We start from the raw sequence: 25809 nt of genomic DNA, 5'->3' as shown, positions 1-25809 counted from the left end.
TCGTCTTGCTTAAGCCGCATGGCAGCCCCACACCAGGAACTTTAGTTCTTCACACCCGTCTCCGCCCTTTGGCGTCGAACACACAGTACTCTGGTCCTCCAGCAGAGCAAACATGCGGCACATTCACGTGGAGCTGTCCCACAAGAAGGCTCCACTGGAGCTTCCTGCCCACGAAGGCGATCTGCCTCCCCCCACGGCACCCGCACAGGGCCTGGACCCGGGGGTTCAACCAGGGGCCGCCAGGCACTTTGACCAGGAGGACTTGCGCCATCAAAAGGTCTACCAGCTCTCCATTTTCTCTCAGCTGGGCGGGTTTTCGACAACCACGGATGCCCACGGCGATGCTCAACAGAGGCCTGTTCGCTTGGGTGTGAAACGGGGGCTGGAGGAGCCCCAGTTGACTCACAAGCGCCCCCTTGTGGCAGACTGTTCTGACATAGAAGTATTCCAGGGGGGAGTGTTGTGTGGGCCAGCGGTGGGGGTGGGCTTAGTCAAGGGCTCTGGTGGGTCTGGTTCTCTGTATTCTTGCACACAAATGGAGCACAGAGACTCTGAGGAGGGGGCACTGCCCAGATCTCCCCCCCTCTCCCCAAACCACAACCCCTCCCGGCGTCCAGCTCAGCACAATCACGACAGGCCCGTCCCCCTCTCGCAAAAATCCCCTCCAATGTGTGACCCTCACGGGCACCACTGTGACCAGGCGTATTCTCTCGGAAGCTCAGTCAAAGCCGACGCCCCCAACGGGGCCCGCACACCCACCTACTCGCTCGGGAGTCCCGGGAGTGAGAGTTGTAGCAATGGCCCAACCGGAGGACAGCCCAGCCCGCACTTATACGACATGGCCACCTACGAGACCCCAAGTCCTGCCAGCCCCACGAGCCCGCCTGGGCCCTTCTCCCCCCCGCACCACACGGAACTCCAAGAACCGGGAGAGGCCACGGAGTGGGACGTCGGACTGGAATCCTCTCCCCCGGAGCGGAGCGCAACCCAGGCTGCCTCCTCCTCCCACAACGGACTGTCTTCCTGGGAGAAGACTCCCAGCAACAGCGGCCACCGGCTATTCTCTGCGGGCCCCTGGCCGGCCAAGAAGAGGTTACTGTCACCCAGCGAAGCCGTGGAGTCCTGCTCGGAGGACGAGGGACCTTCCACTTCCAAGAGGAGCAGGCTGTCGCTGCTGGCCCCCGGACTGGGACCAGCTTCATGTCGCAGCACAGATGCCAAAGCTGCGCCATACTGGAACCACCTTCTCCCTTCGGCGAGGGACCGCCCTAAGGTCAGCGCCCACTCTGAATTGTGCAGCCCACTTTGTAAATTATGTTTGTTTAGAACAATGACAAACCTTGAATAATTACTATTCATAATCCTAATTATAGAAATCTACAAAGTTGGTCAAATGTTGCATTTTTTTTTAGTTCTTCCGGCAACAGGTAGCTACACAACAGCTAAGCACACAATATCACACAAGCTAGACATGCGTAATAATTCATTGAACAATATTGTAGTGTAAAACAGCACATTTGTCAAAATAAACAAGCATCAAAATAGTTACATATTACTTACACATACAAAGGTTCCAGAGCATCTAGTAACAAACGTGACTGCATCATTCAACTTACTATGTAATGAACTTGATTTAATAAATTATTGTGGCCACTAGGTGTCCCCAAAAAAAGGCAATTGCCGCTCCACTTCAACTTAAAGATAGCATACGTCTATTCCAGACAGTTATAAATAAATAGGTTATTGATTTTCATATCTACCATTGTTCTCTATTTGACTAGTTTCCACACTACAACATAATAAAAGCATGTTTGATCCAATCGTGTCACTCCTCGTAATCAATCCTCCAAGCAGCACTCAGGGCGAACTCAGTTAAACTCCCTCTGAGTAATGTTGCCATTTTCAACTCCAACAAAGCAAGTGTGCCTGGTAGAAACATTCAAATACAAAGTAAGGCTTCACCCTTTCAAAATATATTAGCTAGAAGCTAAATTGGGTTAGCCATAGACAGCCTGCTGTTAGCACTTGTGATTTATACATGGCAAGTTCAACCCCTCCAAATTTGGCTATGAACATTACAACTAAGATGAATGTTACAATCAAACAGCTGGTGTGTAACGAACACACAACGTACAGTATAAACACTTTGTAGGGCGCAACACGACACGTTCAGATTTCTGGAAAAAGCCACTTCCTAGTTTAACAAGATTGTACTGCCATCTAAAATTATTACTTTAAAAAATAACTCACAGAAGCACTAAAATATGGTATCAGGAATTGGTACCGTATCGGTACAATAGTGAACGGTTGCCATCCCTACTTACAAAGGCTTCACCCTTTCAAAATATGCTAGCTCGAAGCTAATTTATATTGGATTTGCCATAGACGGGCTACTATTAGCATTTGCAATTTCTACATGGCGATTTAAACTACAACGAAGATTAATGTTATAATCAAACAGCTTGTGTGTGATGAGCACAACACGTACAGCATTAACACTTTGTAGGGCACAACATGACACGTTCAGCTTTCTGGAAAAAGCCACTTCCTAGTTAAACACAGGACTGCCATCTAATGTCACACTTGGATGTATTCAGAAAACAAGATATAACAACTGGACCGCACAGTTATTACAATCCCCTTGTTTTTTAACATTACTTTAAAGAATAACATACAGAAGGACCAAAAATTGATATCGGAAATTGGTACCGTATTGGTACAATAGTGAACGGTAGCCATCCCTCCTTACAAAGGCTTCACCCTTTCAAAATATGCTAGCTTGAAGCTAATTTACATTGGGTTTGCCCTAGACATGCCACTAATAGGATTGGCGATTTCAACGCCTCCAAATTTGGCAATGAAAACTACAACTAAGATGAATGTTACAATCTCTAACAGCTGTTGTGTAATGAGCACAAAACATACATTATAAACACTTTGTAGGGCGCAACATGACACGTTCAGCTTTCTGGAAAAAGACACTTCCTAGTTAAACAAGGTAACCTACACAGTAGAGCCATCTAAAGTTATTAATTTAAAAAAACAACACACAGAAGTACCAAAAATTGGTATCGGGAATTAGTACCGTATCGGTTCCATAGTGAACGGTAGCCATCCCTACTTACAAAAGCTTCACCCTTTCAAAAAATGCTTGATTGAATCTAATTCAAACAGCTGGTGTGCTATGAGCACAAAATGTACTGTATAAACAATTAGGGCGCAACATGACATTCAGCTTTCTGGAAAAAAAAAGCCACCTCCTAGTTAAAACAAGATAGCCTACACAGTACTGCCATGTAAAATTATAACTTTGAAAAAATAACACACAGAAGTACCAAAAATTGGTATCGAGACTTGGTACCATATCGGCTCAATAGTAAACAGTAGCCATTCCTACTTGCAAAGGCTTCACCTTTTCAAAACATGGTAGCTTGCAGCTAATTTACATTGGGTTTGCCATAGACAGGCTGCAGTTAGCACTTGTGATTCATACATGGCAATTTTAACCCCTTCAAATTTGGCTATGAAAATTGCAACTAAGATGAATGTTACAATGAAACAGCTGATGTGTAACGAGCAAAAAACGTACAGTATAAACACTTTGTGGGGCGCAACATGACACGTTCAGCTTTCTGGAAAAAGCCACTTCCTAGTTAAACAAGATAGTTCTTCCATGTAAATGTATTATTTTAAAAAATAACACAGAATTACCAAAAATTAGTATCGGGAATTAGTACCGTATCGGTACGATAGTGAACGGTAGCCATCCCTACTTACAAAGGTTTCACCCTTTCAAAATATGCTCACTCGAAGCTAATTTACATTGGATTTGCCATAGACGGGCTACTATTAGCATTTGCAATTTCTACATGGCGATTTAAACTTAAATGAAGAGGAATGTTACAATCTTAACAGCTTGTGTGCGATGAGCACAACACGTAGTGTGAAGTGAAGTGAATTATATTTATATAGCGCTTTTCAAAGCGCTTTACATAGTGAAACCCAATATCTAAGTTACATTTTTTTAAACCAGTGTGGGTTGCGCTGGGAGCAGGTGGGTAAAGTGTCTTGCCCAAGGACACAACGGCAGTGACTAGGATGGCGGAAGCGGGGGATCGAACCTGGAACCCTCAAGTTGCTGGCACGGCCACTCTACCAACCGAGCTATACCGCTATACAACTAGTAGCTACTATTAGCTATACCGCCAAGTGTTCATACGTACCGTATTAACACTTTGTAGGGCGCAACATGACACGTTCAGCTTTAGGGAAAAAGCCACTTCCTGGTTAAACACAGCACTGCCATCTAATGTCACACTCGGAAGTTATCAGAAAACAAGATATAACAACAGGACCACACATTTATCACAATCATCTTGTTTTTTTAATATTACTTAAAAAAAATATAGCACACAGAAGTACCCAGAATTGGTATCGGGAATTGGTACTGTATCGGCTCAATAGTGAACAGTAGCCATCCCTGCTTACAAAGACTTCACCCTCTCAAAATATGCTAGCTCGAAGCTAATTTCCATTGGGTTTGCCATAGACAGGCTTCTGTTAGCACTTGCGATTTATACATGGCAACTTCAACGGCTTCAAATTTGGCTTTGAAAACTACAACTAATATCAAACACAAAACATACATTATAAACACTTTGTAGGGGGCAACATGACACGTTCAGCTTTCTGGAAAAAGACACTTCCGAGTTAAACAAGATAGCCTACACAGTACAGCCATCTAAAGTTTAAAAAAAATAACACAAGTACCAAAAATTTCTATCAGGAATTGGTACCGTATCGGTTCCATAGTGTACGGTAGCCATCCCTACTTACAAAGGCTTCACCCTTTAAAAAAAATGCTAGTGTTTGAAGTTAATTTAAACAGTTGGTGTGTTATGAGCAAGAAAAATACCACATAAACAATATGTAGGGCGCAACATGACACATTCAGCTTTCTGTAAAAAAGCCACTCCCTAGTTAAACAAGATAGCCTACACAATCCTGCCATCTAAAATTATTACTTTGAAAAATAACACACAGAAGTACCAAAAATTGGTATTGAGACTTGGTACCGTATCGGCTCAATAGTGAACGGTAGCCAATTCTACTTACAAAGGTTTCACCCCATCAAAATATGCTAGCTTTCGGCCAATTTACATTGGGTTTGCCATAGACAGACTATTGTTAGCATTTGTAATTTATACAAGGCGATTTCAACGCCTCCAAATTTGGCTATGAATCAATCAAACAGCTGGTGTGTAATAAGCACAAAACGTACAGTATAAACATGTTGCAGGGCGCAACATGACACGTACAGCTTTCTGGAAAAAAGGCACTTCCTAGTTATACACAGTACTTCCATCTAATGTCACACTTGAATGTAATCAGAAAATAAGATGTACCAACTGGACTGCACAGTTATCACAATCATCTTGTTTTTAAATGCTACTTTAAAAAAATAACACACAGAAGTACCAAAAATTCAACACTAAATTGGCCCTAGTGTGTGAATCAGTGACGTGAGGTTCATGGCTGGTGAGGCACTGACTTCATCACAGTCAGATTTATAAACATATGAACCCTATAGAGTATCTTATTCACCATTTGATTGGCAGCAGTTAACGGGATATGTTTAAAAGCTCATATATACCAGCATTCTTCCCTGCTTATTGCCACTCAGCATCAAGGGTTGGAATTGGGGGTTAAATCACCAAAAATGATTCTCGGCCGCTGCTGCTCCCCTCACCTCCCAGGGGGTGAACAAGGGGATGGGTCGAATGCAGAAGACAAATTTCACCACACCTAGTGTGTGTGTGACAATCATTGGTACTTTAACTTAATGTAGCAGGTACTTTAGCTTTAAATTACACTTATTATTATCATTATTAGCGATAATACTGCTAACATTAACATTATTAAATAATCACATGTATTTACAAAATAACAAACACGACAGTACACAGTTGTCACTATGACAGGTGTAACACAGTGTTGTCACTATGACAGGTGTAACCGCGCTCCAGCGGCCGTGTTTATTCAATGTCTTTACTGTAGCATGAAAAATGCAGATGGCCTTAAAGCACCACGATACTCAGTCACCATATTTAAGTACCCAAAATAAAGACTCGACATAAATATGAATTCAATCGGATCAGAAACATTGGAGGAAACGGGATTAAAACCCGATGCTAACCGCCCATAGAAAATACATGGGTACAACTAGTAGCTACTATTAGCAAACAAATTCACTTACCAACTCGGCTTAATATTTCAACATCGACACACTCTTTCGTCGTAACTTGGCCCTGATGGTCGGCACCTATTAGTTGTAAAATGTTGGGCGGTTGTTTTTAAGATATGCAGGCAAACGACAACTTTAAAACATACTGGCTTCAGATGTCCCCAGGCCTAGCCGAGTAGTGCAAGAATGTTCTCTCAGATCACTAGCGCCCTCTACCACCAGGAGGCCGGAGAACAGGTGCCTCACATAGTGGGTCTTCGGAGCCGTTTTATGATTGCCCAGCACAAGAAATACGTTACACACCTACAGTTGTTGATAAAATACAGTGCACATTATATACCTCAGCTAACTAAACTATGGAAATGTATAATATCATTCATATAGCAATACGGTCTCACTGCACAGCAGACAGCAGTTAGCCGAGTCATTGCGCAATCCACGGGGAGGCTCAGCTGGCTGTGACTCACCGCAAGTAATTCTCAGTATTTGAACGGAAAATGTGAAAATCAAGCGATTTTTGGATAAAAAATAATTTAAAACTGGAGAAGTTAAATGGAAAATAACTTTTTATAGAATAATCACTGGATACATATAACAATATAATTAAATGTTTTTCTTTTTACATTTTTTTCTTTCCATGATAGCAGGTGAGGCCCCACCTCACCTGACTGCACGTCACTGGTGTGAATGTAGTCTGTCTATCTGTGTTGGCCCTTGCGATGAAGTGGCGACTTGTCCAGGGTGTACACTGCCTTCCGCCCAAATGCATCTGAGATAGGCTCCAGCGACCCGCCGCAATCCCAAACAGGACAAGTGGTAGAAAATGGATGGATGGAAGTACCAAAAATTAGTATGAGGAATTGGTACCGTATCGGTACAATAGTGAACGGTAGCCATCCCTACTTACAAAGGCTTCACCCTTTCAAAATATGCTAGCGCGAAGATAAGATTGGGTTTGCCATAGACAGGCTGCTGTTAGCATTTGCAATTTATACATGGCGATTTCAACGCCTCCAAATTTGGCTATGAATACTACAACCAAGATGAATGTTACAATCAAACAGCTGGTGTGTAACAAACACAAAACGTACAGTACAACCCCATTGTAGGGCGCAACATGACATGTTCATCTTTCTGGAACACAGTACTTCCATATAATGTCACACTCAGATGTAAAAGAAGATATAACAATTGGATCATCTTGTTTTTTAATATTACTTTAAAAAAATAGCACACAGAACTACCAAAAATTGGTATCGAGATTTGGTATCGTATCGGTTCAATAGTGGACGGCAGCCATCCCTACTTACATTATATTGCAAACTGGAAGATGCCAACTGTGTGGAACAAGCAAGAGTATCTCCAGAACGAAGCCCATTGACATGTTCCACAGCCTCCATTGTTCCAGATTGAGTGGGTTCCAAAGCATGCACAGAAACACACACAAAGGCACACGCATCCTCTCATACACGCGTTCTGGAAGTCAACAGGCAAGCACATGGAAGACCAGAAAGAGCTCGGAGTACAGGCTTCCACTGGTGGCGTGACAATAGAGGTGGCGATTTCAAAAGTGAAGGGACGCAAGGGTTGGAAGTGATGACATCACCGTCATCATAGACCGTCATACGAGGGTTGTACAGTATACCGGTACTCATATAGTATCACGCTACTGAAGAATCAAAAACGGTACTATACTCTGTTTGAAAAGTACAGTTTCCCCATTTTTTAAAATGTATTTTTGTAACTGGCATGACAGCGCGTCGTGACATTGCTGGTTTTACGAGCATAGGAGCATCTCCGGCAGCGCACACACACAGAGTACTTACAAGCAGACACAGTGTGTAGAAAAAAGGGAGAACAGACGCATTTTGGCCTAAAAACTAAAGACAAAGGTGAAGTTATAACACTGAAACACCCCCATGAAGATGTGCTTTAGGACATGGCTAGCTGGCTAGCCGCTAACATCCATCTGCAGTCTGCAGTGTTTTAGCTACTTCTAAATCATTAATCCTGGCCTCTATGGCGACAAAGTAATTTTCCTCCAAGTACCATTATCACTGCAGGGCGAGGAATAGCTAAACATGCGTCACTACACACCCTAGGAGGATACAATAGCTCACCGATGTCACCGCTAACAAAATATAGCACTCCTCAATGTAAACAAACGCCGTGGGTGGATCTACACCTGACATCCACTGTAATGATACCAACTCCAAGAGCGTATCTAGTCGATACTACTATAATAACGTTGATATTTTTTATCGTCACAAAATCTTTTTTCCTTTTTAAAAATTCATTTTATGTTTATAAACTCAGGAAGTACGTCCCTGGACACATGAGGACTTTGAATATGACCAATGTATGTTCCTTTAAACTACTTGGAATCGGATCGATACCTAAATGTGTGGTATCATCCAAAACTAATATAAAGTATCAAACAACAGAAGAATATGTGATTATTACGTTTTAACAAAAGTGTGGATAGAACATGTAAAAACAGAAAATAAGCAGATAGTAACAGTAAATAAACAAGTGGATTAATAATGTTGACAAAATAAAAGAATGATAAATGACACAATATGTTACTACATACATCAGCAGACTAATTAGGAGCCTTTGTTTGTTTACTTACAACTAAAAGACAAGTTGTCTAGTATGTTCACTATTTTATTTATGGACTAAATTGCAATAATAAACATATGTTTAATGTTCCCTAAGTTTTTTTTTTTTTTTTAAATAAAGCCAATGACATTTTCTGTGGTCCCCTTTATTTAGAAAAGTATCAAAGGATCAAAATACATTTTGGTCCTGGTACCAAAATATTGGTATTGGGACAACCCTACTTTGCCTTTGATGGGAGTTTATGACATGTCGGGCCACAACACCATGAGGCCAGGGTGACAAAGTGTTGCGGCGATGATGTAGCGCAGGGTCACTTTTACCATGCATGCATGCTAATACAAAAGATATTGGCATACTTTATTTAACATAATGTCCTTGTTTGCTGCTGAGAAGCGGGACAGGACAAAAAAACAATGTGGCGGTAATCGTTTGTTGGTGTTTTTACAACAAGCCAGCGAGTACAACAACACGTCATGCCACAAACAAAACACCCCAGGATTTTTTGCTTTTGTAGCTGTTTTTTTTTCTTTCAATACACGCAAGTTTCGAAAAGTTCCAACATGGTTTCCTTTTGTGTTTAGTGTGCCACAGACTGCACCAGGTCAGGAAGGCGACTAAAGAGCGCCGCACGTCTAAAAAGGTGAGGGACGCTGGGACAAAAACACAAAAAAGAGAGAAGATTGTGTGTTCAGGTGCATGTGGTTTGTGTCTGAATGCAGAGTCGGAAATGAGCGGAGGCTCACCTGACTGATCTGAGGTCTGTGCTGCTTGTGTTCTGCAGGCAGCTGCGCAGTGGCAGACATGCTGAGTGCAAGACTTCGGCCCACTCCAGATGGCCTTCCTCTTCCATCAGCAGGTCACTTTTAGGCAACTTTGAGGTAAGAACCAGTGGGAGCGGGAATCTTTGGCCACCTACAAATTCCATCCGATTCCGATTCCTGGGGTAAGTACCATATTTTTTGGACAATAAGGCACACTTAAAATCCTTTCTTTTTTTTTAAAAATTGACAGTGCGCCTTATAACCAGGTGCGCCTAATGTATGGAATAATTCTGGTTGTGCTTACCGACCTTAAAGCAACTTTATTTGGTACATAGTGTAATGATAAGTGTGACCAGTAGATGGCAGTCACAAATAAGAGATACATGTAGACTGCAATATGACTCAAGTAAACAACATAATTTTATATGTTCCATTGGAAATATAGAACATTACACACGGCACTCAAAAATCTATCAAAATGTTGTAATACAACTTTGGTAAGCTATGAAACCGCCCCGCTTTATGGATTGTACTGTGCTTCAATATAGGAATATTATTATGATGTGTGTATAAGGTAAGACCTACCGTATCTGGCGTTTTGTTTCACAATATTATGCAAAAGAAACTTTTGTTACCTTCTGGTACCTGCTGATCTGTATTTGGGATCTGCATAAGTCCTGAAAATGTGTGCACTTTCGCCTTTGTAGTCGATAAGTTTCTTCTTTTTCTCTATCTTCTTGTAATGGGACATTCATCCTCTGCTGTTGCCATTTCGAAAATAAAGTAGTGTAAAATTTTTACTTATATCTGTCAGTAAACTCGCCATGAAAGCACTAAAACATGTAGTGAGTTTACATTATTCACCCAAAGAACTTTAGTTATCAGAGCGTTCCGGTCGGAGGGTTTTTCACGGGACACATTTCCGGCGTTGTTGTTGCACTAGTGAGCCACGGACGAGGATATGCTGCTCCGTTATTGATTGAAGTAAAGTCTGAATGTCCTTAAAACAGTTAGCTCCATCTTTGGACACTTCTTCCACTCCCGTCCTTGCACGCTACACCGCTACAACAAAGATGACGGGGAGAAGACGCTGTCGAAGGTGAGACACGTAAATAAGACCGCCCACAAAACGGCGCATCCTGAAGCGACCGTCAGAAAGCGGTTTGAAGTTGACCTGTAAAACATCATCAATGCAACATTTTGACCAAAGAACCACCATCACAATTTATGTAGACCAGTGGTCCCCAACCACCGGGCCGTGGCCCGGTACTGGTCCGCGGACCGTTTGTAACCGGGTTAAATCAACATAAAAAACACAATATATACATTATATATCAATATAGATCAATACAGTCTGCAGGGATACAGTCCGTAAGCACACATGATTGTATTTCTTTATGAAAACCCCACGCCCCCCACCCCGGTCCGTGGGACAAATTTTCAAACGTTGACCGGTCCGCAGCTTCAAAAAGGTTGGGGACCACTGAGTAGACCACAAGGAAGTCTTTTACATTTAGAAAAAAAACATAATAATATGACTTCTTAAATGCACTCTGTAATCCGGTGCGCCTTAGATCAAAAATAGACAATTCATCGGCAGTGCTCCTTATAAACTGGTGCGCCCTATAGTCCGGAAAATACGGTAATCATTTTAAGTTTGCAGTCAAAAATAATAAAATGGCAGCAACAGTAGTTTTTATTGCTTCTGTCATCTTTGTTCCTGACCATGTTTCCTGTGTGGTTTGTGTCCCAGGAGTCGATGCTGAAGGGCCGCTTCTCACCATCGGGCTGCATCGAGGGCTTCACAGCGGAGATCGGGGCCAGTGGCTCTTACTGCCCGCAGCACGTGACTTTACCCGTACAGGTTACATACTACGACATATCCGAGCACAGCGCGCCCTCACCCTTCCTGGTCAGTGAAGTCAACTCTACCATTGTAATAATAACTTTTCAACTTTTGTTGTAAAACTTCTGTCAATCATACAGAACAGAGATCCAGGAAGAAGGTACAAAATAATCAGTTTTAAAGGAGAACTGCTGTTGTTTTGTCCATTATTCACAATTCCTAACCCTCTAAATAATTGACAGAAAATTCCAATTATTTTCAAACTAGAGATTTCATTGGTCCTTTTGAATATTTTCCAAAAATACATATTTTCCATTTATGATTTTTAATTTGTATCACATTTAACACGGCCGGTTACAAATATTTAAAAAAAATGTTTATAACAAATCCAAACATAAGGCAATACACAGAAACGTCTGTCATGTTAGTTCTAAACGTAAAACGGACATTCGTCATCATCGTCGTTCCACAGCTGCTGCAGACCACTTGAATTCATATGTTTTTATGTTGTAATCATCTACAAAAAGTCAACATCGCTATGTATTTTTTGATGTGATTTTTTTATTTTTGTCTCATAAAAATCTAAAATCTATAACTTATTATTGCAACACACACTGAGTGATCACCACAAAATAGTACAGCATTTTGGATATTTTTACCTGTAAACATACCATAGTGTGTAATGTAAACATTGTATTTGTTTATTTGAAAAATCTAAAGACTTCTAAATATACCGTAGTGCAGGGGTCACCAACCTTTTTGAAACCAAGAGCTACTTCTTGGGTACTGATTAATGCAAAGGGCTACCAGTTTGATACACACTTAAATAAGTTGCCAGAAATAGCCAATTTGCTCAATTTACCTTTAACTCTATGTTATTATTAATAATTAATGATATTTATCCTTGTGGAAACACTGATCATCTTAATGATTTCCCGCAATAAATATATATATTTTTTGATGACATGTTTTAAATAGGTTAAAATCTAATCTGCAGTTTGTTAGAATATATAAGAAATTGGACCAAACTATATTTCTATCAAAGACAAATCATTATTTCTTCTAGATTTTCCAAAATAATTTTTTTAAAACAAATTCAAAAGACTTTGAAATAAGATTTAAATTTGATTCTACAGATTTTGTAGATTTGCCAAAATATTTTATTTGAATTTTAATCATAAGTTTGAAGAAATATTTCACAAATATTCTTCGTCAAAAAAACAGAAGCTAAAATGAAGAATTAAATTAAAATGAATTTATTTTTCTTTACAATAAAAAAAATAAATTTACTTGAACATTGATTTCAAAAGAAGAGGAAAGAATAGGAAGAAAAGGTAAAGAGGCATATGTGTTTTAAAAATCCTAAAATCATTTTTAAGGTTGTATTTTTTCCCTAAAATTGTCTTTCTGAAAGTTATAAGAAGCAAAGTAAAAAGATTAATGAATTTATATAAACAAGGGAAGACCAAGTCTTTAAAATATTTTGTTGGATTTTCAATTTCTATTTGAGTTTTGTCTCCCTTCGAATTAAAAATGTCAAGCAAAGCGAGACCAGCTTGCTAGAAAATAAATACAATTTAAAAAATAGAGGCAGCTCACTGGTAAGTGTTGTGTAACCTATACGTGCTACAAATCAATGCAATCTTTATATATGGGGTGTTATAGGCTAGGAACAGAAGATTCATTTCAACTCGGAGAGAGAGAGCAGAGCTTGAATTGTCGTTTGGTTGTATTAGAGAATTAGTGATGGACAGCAGTAGGGCTGCGACTCTTTGGGTGTCCCACGATTCGATTCAATATCGATTCTTGGGGTCGCGATTCGATAATATATCGATTTTTTTTTTTAGATTCAACGCGATTCTCTATTCAAAAACGATATTTTTCCGATTCAAAACGATTCTGTTTTCATTCAATACATAGGATTTCAGCAGCATCTACCCCAGTCTGCTGACATGCTGGTAGAGTAGTAGATTTAAAAAAAAAAAAAAAGCTTTTAAAATTGTAAAGGACAATGTTTTATCAACTGATTGCAATAATGTAAATTTGTTTTAACTATTAAACGAACCAAAAATATGACTTATTTTATCTTTGTGAAAACATTGGACACAGTGTGTTGTCAAGCTTATGAGATGCGATGCAAGTGTAAGCCACTGTGAGACTATTGTTCTTTTTTTATTTTTATTTATAAATGTCTAATAATAATGTAAATGAGGGATTTTTAATCACTGCTATGCTGAAATTATAAATAATATTGGTACTGTTGTTGATAATATTAATTTTTGTTTCACTAGTTTTGGTTTGTTCTGTGTTGTGTTTGTGTCTCCTCTCAATTGCTCTGTTTATTGCAGTTCTGTGTTGTTGCTGGGTCAGGTTTGGTTTTGGAATTGAATTGCATTGTTATGGGCTTCACGGTGGTAGAGGGGTTAGTGCGTCTGCCTCACAATACGAAGGTCCTGCAGTCCTGGGTTCAAATCCAGGCTGAGGATCTTTCTGTGTGGAGTTTGCATGTTCTCCCCGTGAATGCGTGGGTTCCCTCCGGGTACTCCGGCTTCCTCCCACCTCCAAAGACATGCACCTGGGGATAGGTTGATTGGCAACACTAATTGGCCCTAGTGTGTGAATGTGAGTGTGAATGTTGTCTGTCTATCTGTGTTGGCCCTGCGATGAGGTGGCGACTTGTCCAGGGTGTACCCCGCCTTCCGCCCGATTGTAGCTGAGATAGGCGCCAGCGCCCCCCGCGACCCCGAAAGGGAATAAGCGGTAGAAAATGGATGGATGGATGGATGGTATTGCTGTGTAGTGGTTTGGATTGATAAAAAAAAAAAAATCTATCCTTTTAAAAATGAGAATCGATTATGAATCACACAACATTCGATTCGATTTGTATTCGAATCGACTTTTCCCCACACCTCTAGACAGCAGATATATACACAATGAGTTGAATGGCCATTCAACATGAACGTTATATGAAGAGAAAAACACAAGTACTATATACATATATACAATTCCATTTAAACAAATCAGTGTCTCTGGATCTTGTTCAAATCTCAGCTAATACTTAATAGTTCTTGGAAAAAAAAGATGGCAGTACAGTCCATGTGCTTCAGGTAAAGGTGAAAATTGTAAAGGGTTGGCTCGAGAGCCTCCTACCAGCCCAGACAAAGCAGGTGGTGAGGTTCCTGGCTGGAATTTTCCAAAACTGATCCTTGGACTAGGTGATTCTTTTCCTTAGCTCGACATCAAAAAGGGAAGCCTGGCCTGTGTAAGAGCCAAGACTATTCTTATAAATCCATGTGTACACAAATTATCTTCCTTAAATAACACTAATTGCATGATCAAGTATTCATAATATATTATTCACTATATTATTAGTGTTCATGATAAATATTCAATAATTTCTGGTTCTTTCCTCAATATTGTACAATACAAATCAATAAACATATCAGAATCACAATATGCAGTAAAATGATAAAATAACCATCAGCAGCCTAATTATGACCTATACAAAGCAATCAGTGCACTAAATGTTCTTATTATCTAAACACATTTAAAAGTACATTCTATACACAATTGTTATCATTAGTCATTAATTGAAGTCATAAACCTGTTATATGGACGATTGGGAATATGCCACAGAGACTGTTGCAATGAATAAAGATTAATGCTTAAAGTACTATTGTCATAATTATGGACTCACCAACTCAGCTTCTACAGTCAAACACAGCTTAATGACAAAGAATCCGGCGCTGCAAATCGGCTCTATAAAGATACAAATAGGCATGTAGTTTAAAATCTGTCAGCACAATATTTCAGGTGAAAACGAGAATTAAAAACCTACCTCGAGCAGAAATACAATTGATCGTGACAAGGGATGGTGCACTGAGCTCCCGAAGAGTAAACAGAGCAAGAGCATACCAGTCACTTTCGGCTACCGGCATATAACTACGGCTGATTGGACTGAGGCGGTCACGTGACTAGAAAGTGCGCAAAGAGTAAATAGAAAGGCAAGAGCCTAAAAGTCTCCGCAAAAGTTTGTATGTATTTGACACATGCGTTACAGCTGCTATTTGAGCTATTTTTAGAACAGGCCAGCGGGAGATTCATCTGGTCCTTACGGGTGACCTGGTGCCCGCGGGCACCGCGTTGGTGACCCCTGCTGTAGTGTGGAATGTAAACATTATATTTATTAGATTGTATTTATTTCTTATTTATTCTATTATTTATTTGAACAATCTAAAAACTGTATGCAGGTCACAGCATTTAAATAGAACGTTGTTGGTGTATTTTTGTTATGTTTTTCAGAGGCCTTTATAGGCAAAATAGTAGCATCCCCATTATCTGCATTATTAGCTGTCTTGCTGTCTTTACTGTCTGGAATGCACAGAAAAGGGAAAGACGTCCGTTCTTTTTTCTCATTAGGATTGTGAATGATGGACAAAATGAAAAAAAGGAGTTCCTTTTGTATTAGAATACACAATGATACCATGAATGAAGGCAAAGTGACACCGACCGTGTTTTAGCAGTCTGCAAAATAGGAATTTAATCATTGTTATTTTATTTATCTACTTCTATTATTGAATTTGACCTTGACGTAGTGATTATTCCCAAAGCTGTCCCCCGTTTTTAAGTATCAAATGATATCAGCTCGCTGCTAAAATCTCTGATATAATGTCCGATACAAGCAGTCCTAAGTGCACCAGTATATTAGCCCCACCCACTAAATGGAAGGAAACATTAATTTTCAATATATTTGCCGCAGCAGACTATAAATCGGTGATGTATATGTTGTGAAATGAGTTATTTACTCAGAGATATTCTGTAAATATTTATTTACATACCTTAAATGTTTCCAAACGGTACCTGTAACACGGCAGTAAAACGGCTGATCAAACAAAACAGAAGTCACAGTCATGGACCCACGAGCTGCGTAAGCTATCTCTCCAATCAACTAAGCAGACTCAATAACGCCACGGTGACGTTTTGGTGAATTTACTGACACATTTGTGAAACTGAAACAATACAAAAATAACGCTATTGTAAGTTAATAATACTAACATAGACACTTGTAGATGTGTTAGCATATTAGCTAATGCTAACGGCGCCGGCATCATTACATTACATACGAATATGCATGAAAACACCTCTACAGACATCTCACATAGGACGGTTTAGTAAGTATGACTTGTTTTAGTTATATTGTAAAACTTACAAACGTTGTTTGGACTTATTGATGATGAATCAGTTTGAGCAGAAACACTCTGGACAGTTTCGCTTTTGGTAATAACCAAAACAGGATGAACATTTTCAACTTGCATCACCTGCAGTGAGTGAAGTCGTCCAAAAGATGGCGTCATAGCACTAAACAATAACACGCTATTGAGTCTTAGGTTTATTGAAAATTGTTGAACACAAAACATTATGGCAATTACAGAAAAAAAATATCCATAAATTAGTTGCACCATTTTATTAGCCCCTGGGTTCAAAGTATTGGAAAAAAGTAGCATCTTGTAATCTGGAATGTACAGTATATAGGGATGTGTACCGATCACATTTGAACCAATTCAATACGGGTACTCAATGGTACCAATTTTCTGTACTTTGGTGTGTGTTAATAAACATATTTTTTAATTTATTATGAAATCACATTTTATGGGAATGTACCAATTTTCTGTACTTTTGTGTGTGTTAATAAACATTTTTAAATTTATTATAAAATCCCATTTCGTGGGCTCACACTCCTCAGCCTTCCCGGTAAGGTTTATTCAGGTGTACTGGAGAGGAGGCTACGCCGGATAGTCGAACCTCGGATTCAGGAGGAACAGTGTGGTTTTCGTCCTGGTCGTGGAACTGTGGACCAGTTCTATACTCTCGGCAGGGTTCTTGAGGGTGCATGGGGGTTCGCCCAACCAGTCTACATGTGCTTTGTAGACTTGGAGAAGGCATTCGACCGTGTCCCTCGGGAAGTCCTGTGGGGAGTGCTCCGAGAGTAAGGGGTATCGGACTGTCTTATTGTGGCGGTCCGCTCCCTGTACGATCAGTGTCAGAGCTTGGTCCGCATTTCCGGCAGTAAGTCGAACACATTTCCTGTGAGGGTTGGACTCCGCCAAGGCTGTCCTTTGTCACCGATTCTGTTCATAACTTTTATGGACAGAATTTCTAGGCGCAGTCAGGACGTTGAGGGGTTCCGGTTTGGTGGCCGCGGGATTAGGTCTCTGCTTTTTGCAGATGATGTAGTCCTGATGGCTTCATCTGGCAAGGATCTTCAGCTCTCACTGGATCGGTTCGCAGCCGAGTGTGAAGCAACCGGAATGAGAATCAGCACCTCTAAGTCCGAGTCCATGGTTCTCGCCCGGAAAAGGGTGGAATGCCACCTCTGGGTTGGGGAGGAGATCCTGCCCCAAGTGGAGGAGTTCAAGTACCTAGGAGTCTTGTTCACGAGTGAGGGAAGAGTGGATCGTGAGATCGACAGGTGGATCGGTGCGGCGTCTTCAGTAATGCGGACGTTGTACCGATCCGTTGTGGTGAAGAAAGAGCTGAGCCGGAAGGCAAGGCTCTCAATTTACCGGTCGATCTACGTTCCCATCCTCACTTATGGTCATGAGCTTTAGGTCATGACCGAAAGGATAAGATCACGGGTACAAGCGGCCGAAATGAGTTTCCTCTGCCGTGTGGCAGGGCTCTCCCTTAGAGATAGGGTGAGAAGCTCTGTCATCTGGGAGGCACTCAAAGTAAAGCCGCTGCTCCTCCACATCGAGAGGAGCCAGATGAGGTGGTTCGGACATCTTGTCAGGATGCCACCCGAACGCCTTCCTAGGGAAGTGTTTAGTTCACGTCCAACCGGTAGGAGGCTACGGGGAATACCCAGGACACGTTGGGAAGACTATGTTTCCCGGCTGGCCTGGGAATGCCTCGGGATCCCCCGGGAAGAGCTAGATGAAGTGGCTGGGGAGAGGGAAGTCTGGGCTTCCCTGCTTAGGCTGCTGCCCCCGCGACCCGACCTTGGATATGCGGAAGAAGATGGATGGATGGATGGAATCCCATTTTTTACTGCAACATCTGTAATAACTGCAGTCCAGTTGTCCTCTTGTATAATTATCAAGTTTCCGAGTCTTTTCACATTTGAGCCAATACGGTACCAATTATTGTACCTGGGAGTTGATACCTGTACTCAACAGTACCAATTTTTGGTACTTCAGTGTGTGTTGAAAAATATTAGTTTTTAATAATAAAATCTCTTTTCTATTGGAACATTTAAAAATGAGGTGATTATTATCATTATTATTATTTTGTTTTATTATTATATATTTGAGTCAATTGTTTTCATGTTAGCATTTAAGTTTGCAAGCGAGCCCCAGTCAGTACGTGAGTTTATCGAAGTGCGATCAATCACGGTTTTTCGATCAACCTGATTTAAAACCGTAGTACTGTGATTATAGTTGTTACCGTTTATTGCTACGTCCCTTGCTACAGCCGGCTGAGTGCAACCCATGTACCGTAGCATGGCACCGTTGGATTCTACGTAAAATGGTGCCCACTAGGACCAGCGGGATTTGGTCCGTGCCCAAAAAGTACCAGATTCGGTATACATCCCATTATGACATAAAGTTGCAATTGCAAGTCCAATACATGAATTTATGGTCTTTTGTTCCCTAAAAAGTGTTAATACTGTAAGTATTGTACTTATTACGTACCAGCTGTTTGATTGTAACGTGCATCTTAGTAGAAGTTTTCATTACTTCATTCGGAGGTGTTGAAATTGCCATGTAAATCGCTAATGCTAATCAGTAGCATGTCAGCAGGAAAGCCAATGTATGTTAGCATCAAGTTAGCACATTTTAGAAAAATTGGAGTCTTAATTCTTATACTGTCCATTAGAGCAGTTTTTTAGTCAATTACTTTGCTGGCATTGAAAATTGTTTGTCAGTTACTCGTGTTCGGCCTGTGACGTAAAAAGTGTGCAATTTGGCTTGCCCAGCCATTTTTAAAGTGTATTTTTTGTTGTTTCAGGGTGTGATCTCCCTGGAGCATCTTGGCAAGAAAGGCTACAACATACCCAAAGCAGGGACCATTCAAGTGGTGAGCTCCCCTTTCTACACACCCTCCCTCACCTCACTCCCAGGATTCTGAAGTAGCCTCCAATGACCCGCTTCCTCCTATTTGCAGTGCTCGTTAATTAATGGAGATAGATTCAACACAAAGAGGAACACACAACTTCTCATTAGAACAAAATGTATTTAGGTACTTTTCTAAATAGAGGGGACCTACAGTATGTCATTATAGGCTTTATTTTAACAAAAAATCTTAGGGTACATTAAACATCCATCCATTCTCTACCGCTTGTCCCTTTTGGGGTCACGGGGGGGTCGCTGGAGCCTATCTCAGCTGCTTTTGGGCAGTAGGCGGTGTACACCCTGGACAAGTCGCCACCTCATCGCAGGGCTATATTAAAACATGTTTGTTATTGCAATTTTGTCCTTAAATAAAATAGTGAACCTACTAGAGAACTTGTCTTAGTAGTAAGTAAACAAACAAAGGCTCCAAATTAGTCTGCTGACGTATGCAGTAACACATTGTGTCATTTATCATTCTATTATTTTGTCAACAATATGAGGGACAAACTGTAAAAAATATTTTTAATCAACTTGTTCATTAACTGTTAATATCTGTTTATTTTCAATATACACTTCTGTTAAAATATTATAATAACTTATTCTCTTGTTTGATACTTTACATTAGTTTTGGACGATACCACAAATTTAGGTATCGATCCAATACCAAGTAGTTACAGGATCATACATTGGTTATATTCAAAGTCCTCATGTGTGCAGGGATGTATTTCCTGACTTTACAAACATAATGTAGATTTTAAAAAAAGGAAAAAAGATTTTGTGACGGTAAAAAAATATCCATGTAATCATAGTAGTATCGACTCGGTACACTCTTGTACTTGGTATCATTACAGTGGATGTCAGATGTAGATGCAACCATGGCGTTTGTTTATATTCAGGGGCGCTAGCTTTTGTTAGCGGTGATGCCAGTGAGCTATTGTATCCTCCAAGGGTGTGTAGTGAAGCATGTTTAGCTATTCCTCATCCTCCAGTGATAATGGTACATGTAAGACAGTTCTTTTATTGGTCTCCATGGAGGCCAGGATTAGTGGTTTGGAAGTTGCTGAAACATTGCCTACTGCGGATGGACGTTAGCCGCTAGCTAGCTCGCCATGTCTTGAATTATCTCTGTCTGAGGGCGTTTCAGTGTTATAACTTCACCTTTATCTTTAGTGTTTAGGCCAACATGCGCCCGTTCTCCCTTTTCTGTCTACACACTGTGTCTGCTTGTAAGTACTCTGTAGGTGTGCGTTGCCGAACATGCTCATTTGCTCGTACAACCAGCAATGTTTAAAAAAAACAACTTTTAAAATAAGTAACAGGTACTTTCCAAACAGTATAGAACCGTTTTTGATAGATTAGTACCATTATACTATACTAGTACCGGTATACTGTACAACCCTAGAATACCGAGCTGGGACCAGGACTAAGTCCACTCTGTCCTCTGCAGACCTTATTCAACCCCAACAAAACTGTGGTGAAGATGTTCCTGGTGACGTACAACCTGGACGACATGCCCACCAATCACATGACCTTCCTGCGCCATCGCATCTTCCTGATGCCCGTGGGGGAGGGGAAGGAGGAGGAGGAGAAGAAACATGGGCTTCTAGAGAGCAGGAAGATCCTCTGCTACCTGATACATCTCAGGTAGGTTGAGTGCGGATGTAGAAGAAGCTGGTATCAACCACTTGTGTATTTTTTATTTGACAAATGATTAGACCCATTATTACTTTTGTTCCTTTTCTATGTCAGCCATCAATCCTTATACTTGTCTTCAATACTCTTATGCGCAAATATTACACTTAAAAGGAGGTATCGAAAGTAGGGGTGTTCCGAGCTAATATTAATATTGGTATCGGTCTGATACAGTATTAGCAAAAAGTATCTGATAATATCAGTTTTATCCAATAAACACACAAGGTTGGTCTTTTTATTCTATTTTAGTCAAGTCCTTTACAAAAGGTAAACATGCAAGGCTACTAGAAGCTACGCAACAGCTAGGCATACAATAGCACCACATGCTAGACATATGTAATAATAATTGAACAACATGGCAGTGTAAAACAGCACATTCGTTAATGTGAACAAGTACCAAATAGTTATTACACATATTTGTTGTTAGTTAATACACTTCCACCTTCCTCAAGGTGGAAGTGTATTATAAAGTATCCGATAAAAAACGTGTCCGCATCACTTTCCGCCCCTTTTCTAACATTGCACACTGAAAAAACAATGCATGTACCCATGATTTGGGCTGATATTGTATCAAATTGACATCTGTATCATCCAATGCTCAAAGCTCCAATTAGTTTTGTTTTGACAAATCACCACAAAAAGTTGGCACAGACAAAAGGGTGTGGCGATACGACCTTTTCACTTCTGAAACCACACTGATATTGGAGCCTTGAGGATAGGCTGATATCGATTACCGATATCAGTGAGGAGCCGTTGCTCTATTTTCATTGTGGTGTTTGTGTCATGAATATAGTTGTACATTACTCACACATACAAAGTATCCAGTCTTAGAAAGTATCCAGTAACAACGTGTCTGCATCACTCCATTGACTGCGACATGCACTGAACTTCATAAATTATTGTGGCCGTTAGGCCTCGCCGGAAAAAATTTATAACCACCCCATTTCAACTTAAAGACAGTACAAGTCCATTCCAGATGTTTCGCGAAAATGTTTTTTTACTAACCACTCCACTTCAACTTAAAGACATCATGAGTCCATTCCAGATGGTTCGTGAAAAAAAATCATAACCACTCCACTTCAACTTAAAGACAGCGCAAGTCCATTCCAGATAGTTCGCAAAAAAAGGAACAACCACTCCATTTCAACTTAAAGAAAGCCTGAGTCCATTCCAGATGGTTCGCGAAAAAGAATGACTAACAACTCCACTTAAGATTAAAGCCAGCATGAGTCCATTACAGATGGCTCCCAGAAAAAAAAGTTAATAACCACTCCCATTTAACTTAAAGAAAGCATAATAAGTCCATTCCAGATGGTTCGCGGAAAAAATTAATAACGACTCACTTCAACTTAAAGACAGTACAAGTCCATTTCAGATGGTTAACTAAAAATAATGCATAACCATTCCACTTCAAGTTAAAGCCAGCATGAGTCAATTCCAGATAGTTTGCGAAAACAATTAATAACCTCTCCACTCAAGCAATCAATCAATGTTTACTTATATAGCCCGAAATCATGAATGTCTCAAAGGGCTGCACAAGCCACAATGACATCCTTGGCTCAGATCCCACATCAGGGCAAGAAAAAACTCAACCCAATGGGATGACAATGAGAAACCTTGGTGGGGACCACAGATTTGGGGAGACGCCCCCACCCCCTTCTCCCCCCAGGTCCCGACTTTAGACATCATCTGTGGTCACCGAATCTGTGCCCCCCCTTCCACGAAGGAGAGGGGGCAGAGCAGAAAATAAACTGCAGATCAACTGGTCTAAAAGGGGGGTCTATTAAAGGCTAAAGTATACAAATGAGTTTTAAGATGGGACTTAAATGCTTTGGGAATATTTAAAAAGCCGGAGTTCTTTGAACATAAATTTATTGCCGGGACACATGGTACATTTACAATCAGCAAGATAAGATGGACCATGTAGTATTTTATATGTACGTAGTAAAACCTTAAAGTCACATATTCAGTGCACAGGAAGTGTGTGTGTGTGTGTGTGTGTGTGTGTGTGTGTGTGTGTGTGTGTGTGTGTGTGTGTGTGTGTGTGTGTGTGTGTGTGTGTGTGTGTGTGTGTGTGTGTGTGTGTGTGTGTGTGTGCGTGCGTGCGTGCGTGCGCGTATATATATATATATTATGTAGTATTTTATATGTACGCAGTAAAACCTTAAAGTCACATATTCAGTGCACAGGAAGCCAGTGTGCGTGCGTGCGTGCATATATATATATATATATATATATATATATATATATATTATATATTAGGGGTGTAATGGTACGTGTATTTGTATTGAACCGTTTCGGTACGGGGGTTTCGGTTCAGTTCGGAGGTGTACCGAACGAGTACACATGCTGGCAGCGGCCGGAACTAGTACAACATATAAAAGCCAGAGCTGGAAGACCCTCCTGCCTCATTAACATCTCCCGTTTGGGAACACTTTGGCTGCGCGATACAACAATGGAGGACGGAGGTTTGCCAAGATTGTTCTGCAGCTGCTTCTAACAACATGTCAAACATGTGTTGCACCTTTCCTGCTTCCGGATCCCAGAGTGTCTCCTCGAGCGCAGGGGATACACTCCTCCAGGGCTAATGTGTTCTCGGGGGAAAAACCCTTCACTCTCCCCTGCAGTGGGTCTCCACAGCTCCGGACTCAAGGGTAAATGAGAAGAGTCCGGCGATTAGTTGCAAATCGTGGCTTTATTGAGGTCTTGCACACAGCCAATCCAACAAAACACTAGCCACTCCTGTGCTCTACCGCTTCCTCACCTCGCTCGCCCGCACACACACTGACGTCACATGCTGTCACATATTAAAGGGCCACACACACACACACACACACACATACGCTACTCTCATAACACAGTGATTCTCAACCTTTTTCAGTGATGTACCCCCTGTGAACATGTTTTTAATTCAAGTACCCCCTAATCAGAGCAAAGCATTTTTGGTTGAAAAAAAGAGCTAAAGAAGTAAAATACAGCACTATGTCATCAGTTTCTGATTTATTAAATTGTATAACAGTGCAAAATATTGCTCATTTGTTGTGGTCTTTCTTGAACTATTTGGAAAGAAAGATATAAAAATAACTAAAAACTTGTTGAAAAAGAAACAAGTGATTCAATTATAAATAAAGATTTCTACACATAGAATTAATTATCAACTTAAAGTGCCCTCTTTGGGGATTGTAATAGAGATCCATCTGGATTCATGGACTTAATTCTAAACATTTCTTCACAAAAAAAGAAATCTTTAACATCAATATTTATGGAACATGTCCACAAAAACGGTGGGCGGTGTTGATGAACGTGGACCCCGACTTAAACAAGTTGAAAAACTTATTGGGATGTACTGTACTGTGCAATCTACTAACAAAAGTCTCAATCAATCAATCAAAAAAAGCACTTTACATGTAGAAAGGTTTTGTTAAGAAACCATTCTGAGCCTTAACTTATTTAGTTTTTTATTTTATAAATGTTGACCACATTAACCTTGGCAATGGACCCTGTGTGTATATGTACAGTATGTTATACCATTGTTTACAAATTTGGTAAATAAATAACCAAAAAATGTATATTTTGTTTTTTTCTTACTGTACCGAAAATTAAACAAACCGTGACCTCTAAACCGAGGTACGTACAGAACCGAAATTTTTGTGTACCGTTATACCCCTGATATATATATATATATATTAGGGGCATAAAATATATATATATATATATACAGTGCAGAGAACACTGCTATTTTGCAAGTTCTCCCACTTAGAAATCATAGAGGGGTCTGAAATTTTCGCGGTAGGTGCATGTCCACTGTATGAGAGATAACCTGAAAAGAAAAAAACAAAAATCACAATCTATGATTTTTTTAACAATTTATTTGTGTGATAAAGCTGAAAACAAGTATTTGAACACCAACATTAATATTTGGTATAGGAGCTTTTGTTTGCAATTACAGAGGTCAAACGTTTCCTGTTGCTGGACTGGCAAGCAGTTTGTACATGTTGTAGAAGGTGTTTATGGCAATGGCTTCATAGCATGCCCTTATTCTTGTCATCCGGGTGACCACCAGCAGAAATTGGCGAGAATAGTTGCGGCTCCCATTGTCTTCCTCATTTTGTGAAATGGGTCGAAATGGCTCTTTGTGTGGGAAAGGTTGCCGACCCCTGAGTTACAGTAACATCACTTTATCAAGCCTTTTCTAACATTCCACAAAATAAAATAAGGAATAAATATATGTATGATTCGTGCCTATATCGTATTGTATTGATATCAGTATCGGCCAATACTCAAGGCTACAATATCGGTATCGTATCAGAAGTGAAAAAGTTGTATCGGGACATCCCTACCTTAAGGCTCGTCTCAAGTTTGCTACTGATCACATGAACAAAGATAAGACCTTGTGGATGAAAGTTATGTGGTCAGATGAAACAAAAATTGAGCTGTTTGGCCACAATACCAGCAATATGTTTGGAGGTGAAAAGTTGAGGCCTTTTAACCCAGAAATACCAACCCTACGGTCAAACATGGTGGTGGCAGTAT

The 25809-nt window shown here is 40.4% G+C and overlaps 1 protein-coding gene across 5 annotated transcripts in view; it reads left to right on the top strand.

The window, feature by feature from the left end:
• LOC133556314 (atos homolog protein B) overlaps positions 1-25809 on the top strand; it is a 105135-nt gene that overhangs the window by 76263 nt on the left and 3063 nt on the right. For all 5 annotated transcript variants that reach the window (XM_061906123.1, XM_061906122.1, XM_061906126.1 and 2 more), the window contains 6 exons: positions 1-1273; positions 9448-9506; positions 9648-9744; positions 11381-11539; positions 19481-19549; positions 21032-21228. The exon at positions 1-1273 is cut by the window's left edge and continues 15 nt beyond it. In XM_061906123.1, coding sequence (XP_061762107.1) covers positions 113-1273; positions 9448-9506; positions 9648-9744; positions 11381-11539; positions 19481-19549; positions 21032-21228 — 1742 coding nt within the window. In that variant the 5' untranslated portion in view covers positions 1-112. The remainder of the gene's footprint in view (positions 1274-9447; positions 9507-9647; positions 9745-11380; positions 11540-19480; positions 19550-21031; positions 21229-25809) is intronic.

Source organism: Nerophis ophidion, linkage group LG07 (genome assembly GCF_033978795.1).
Source record: "Nerophis ophidion isolate RoL-2023_Sa linkage group LG07, RoL_Noph_v1.0, whole genome shotgun sequence".
NCBI lineage: Eukaryota > Metazoa > Chordata > Actinopteri > Syngnathiformes > Syngnathidae > Nerophis > Nerophis ophidion.
Note: the sequence above shows the minus strand (reverse complement) of the source record. Positions and strands in the feature narration are given on the sequence as shown.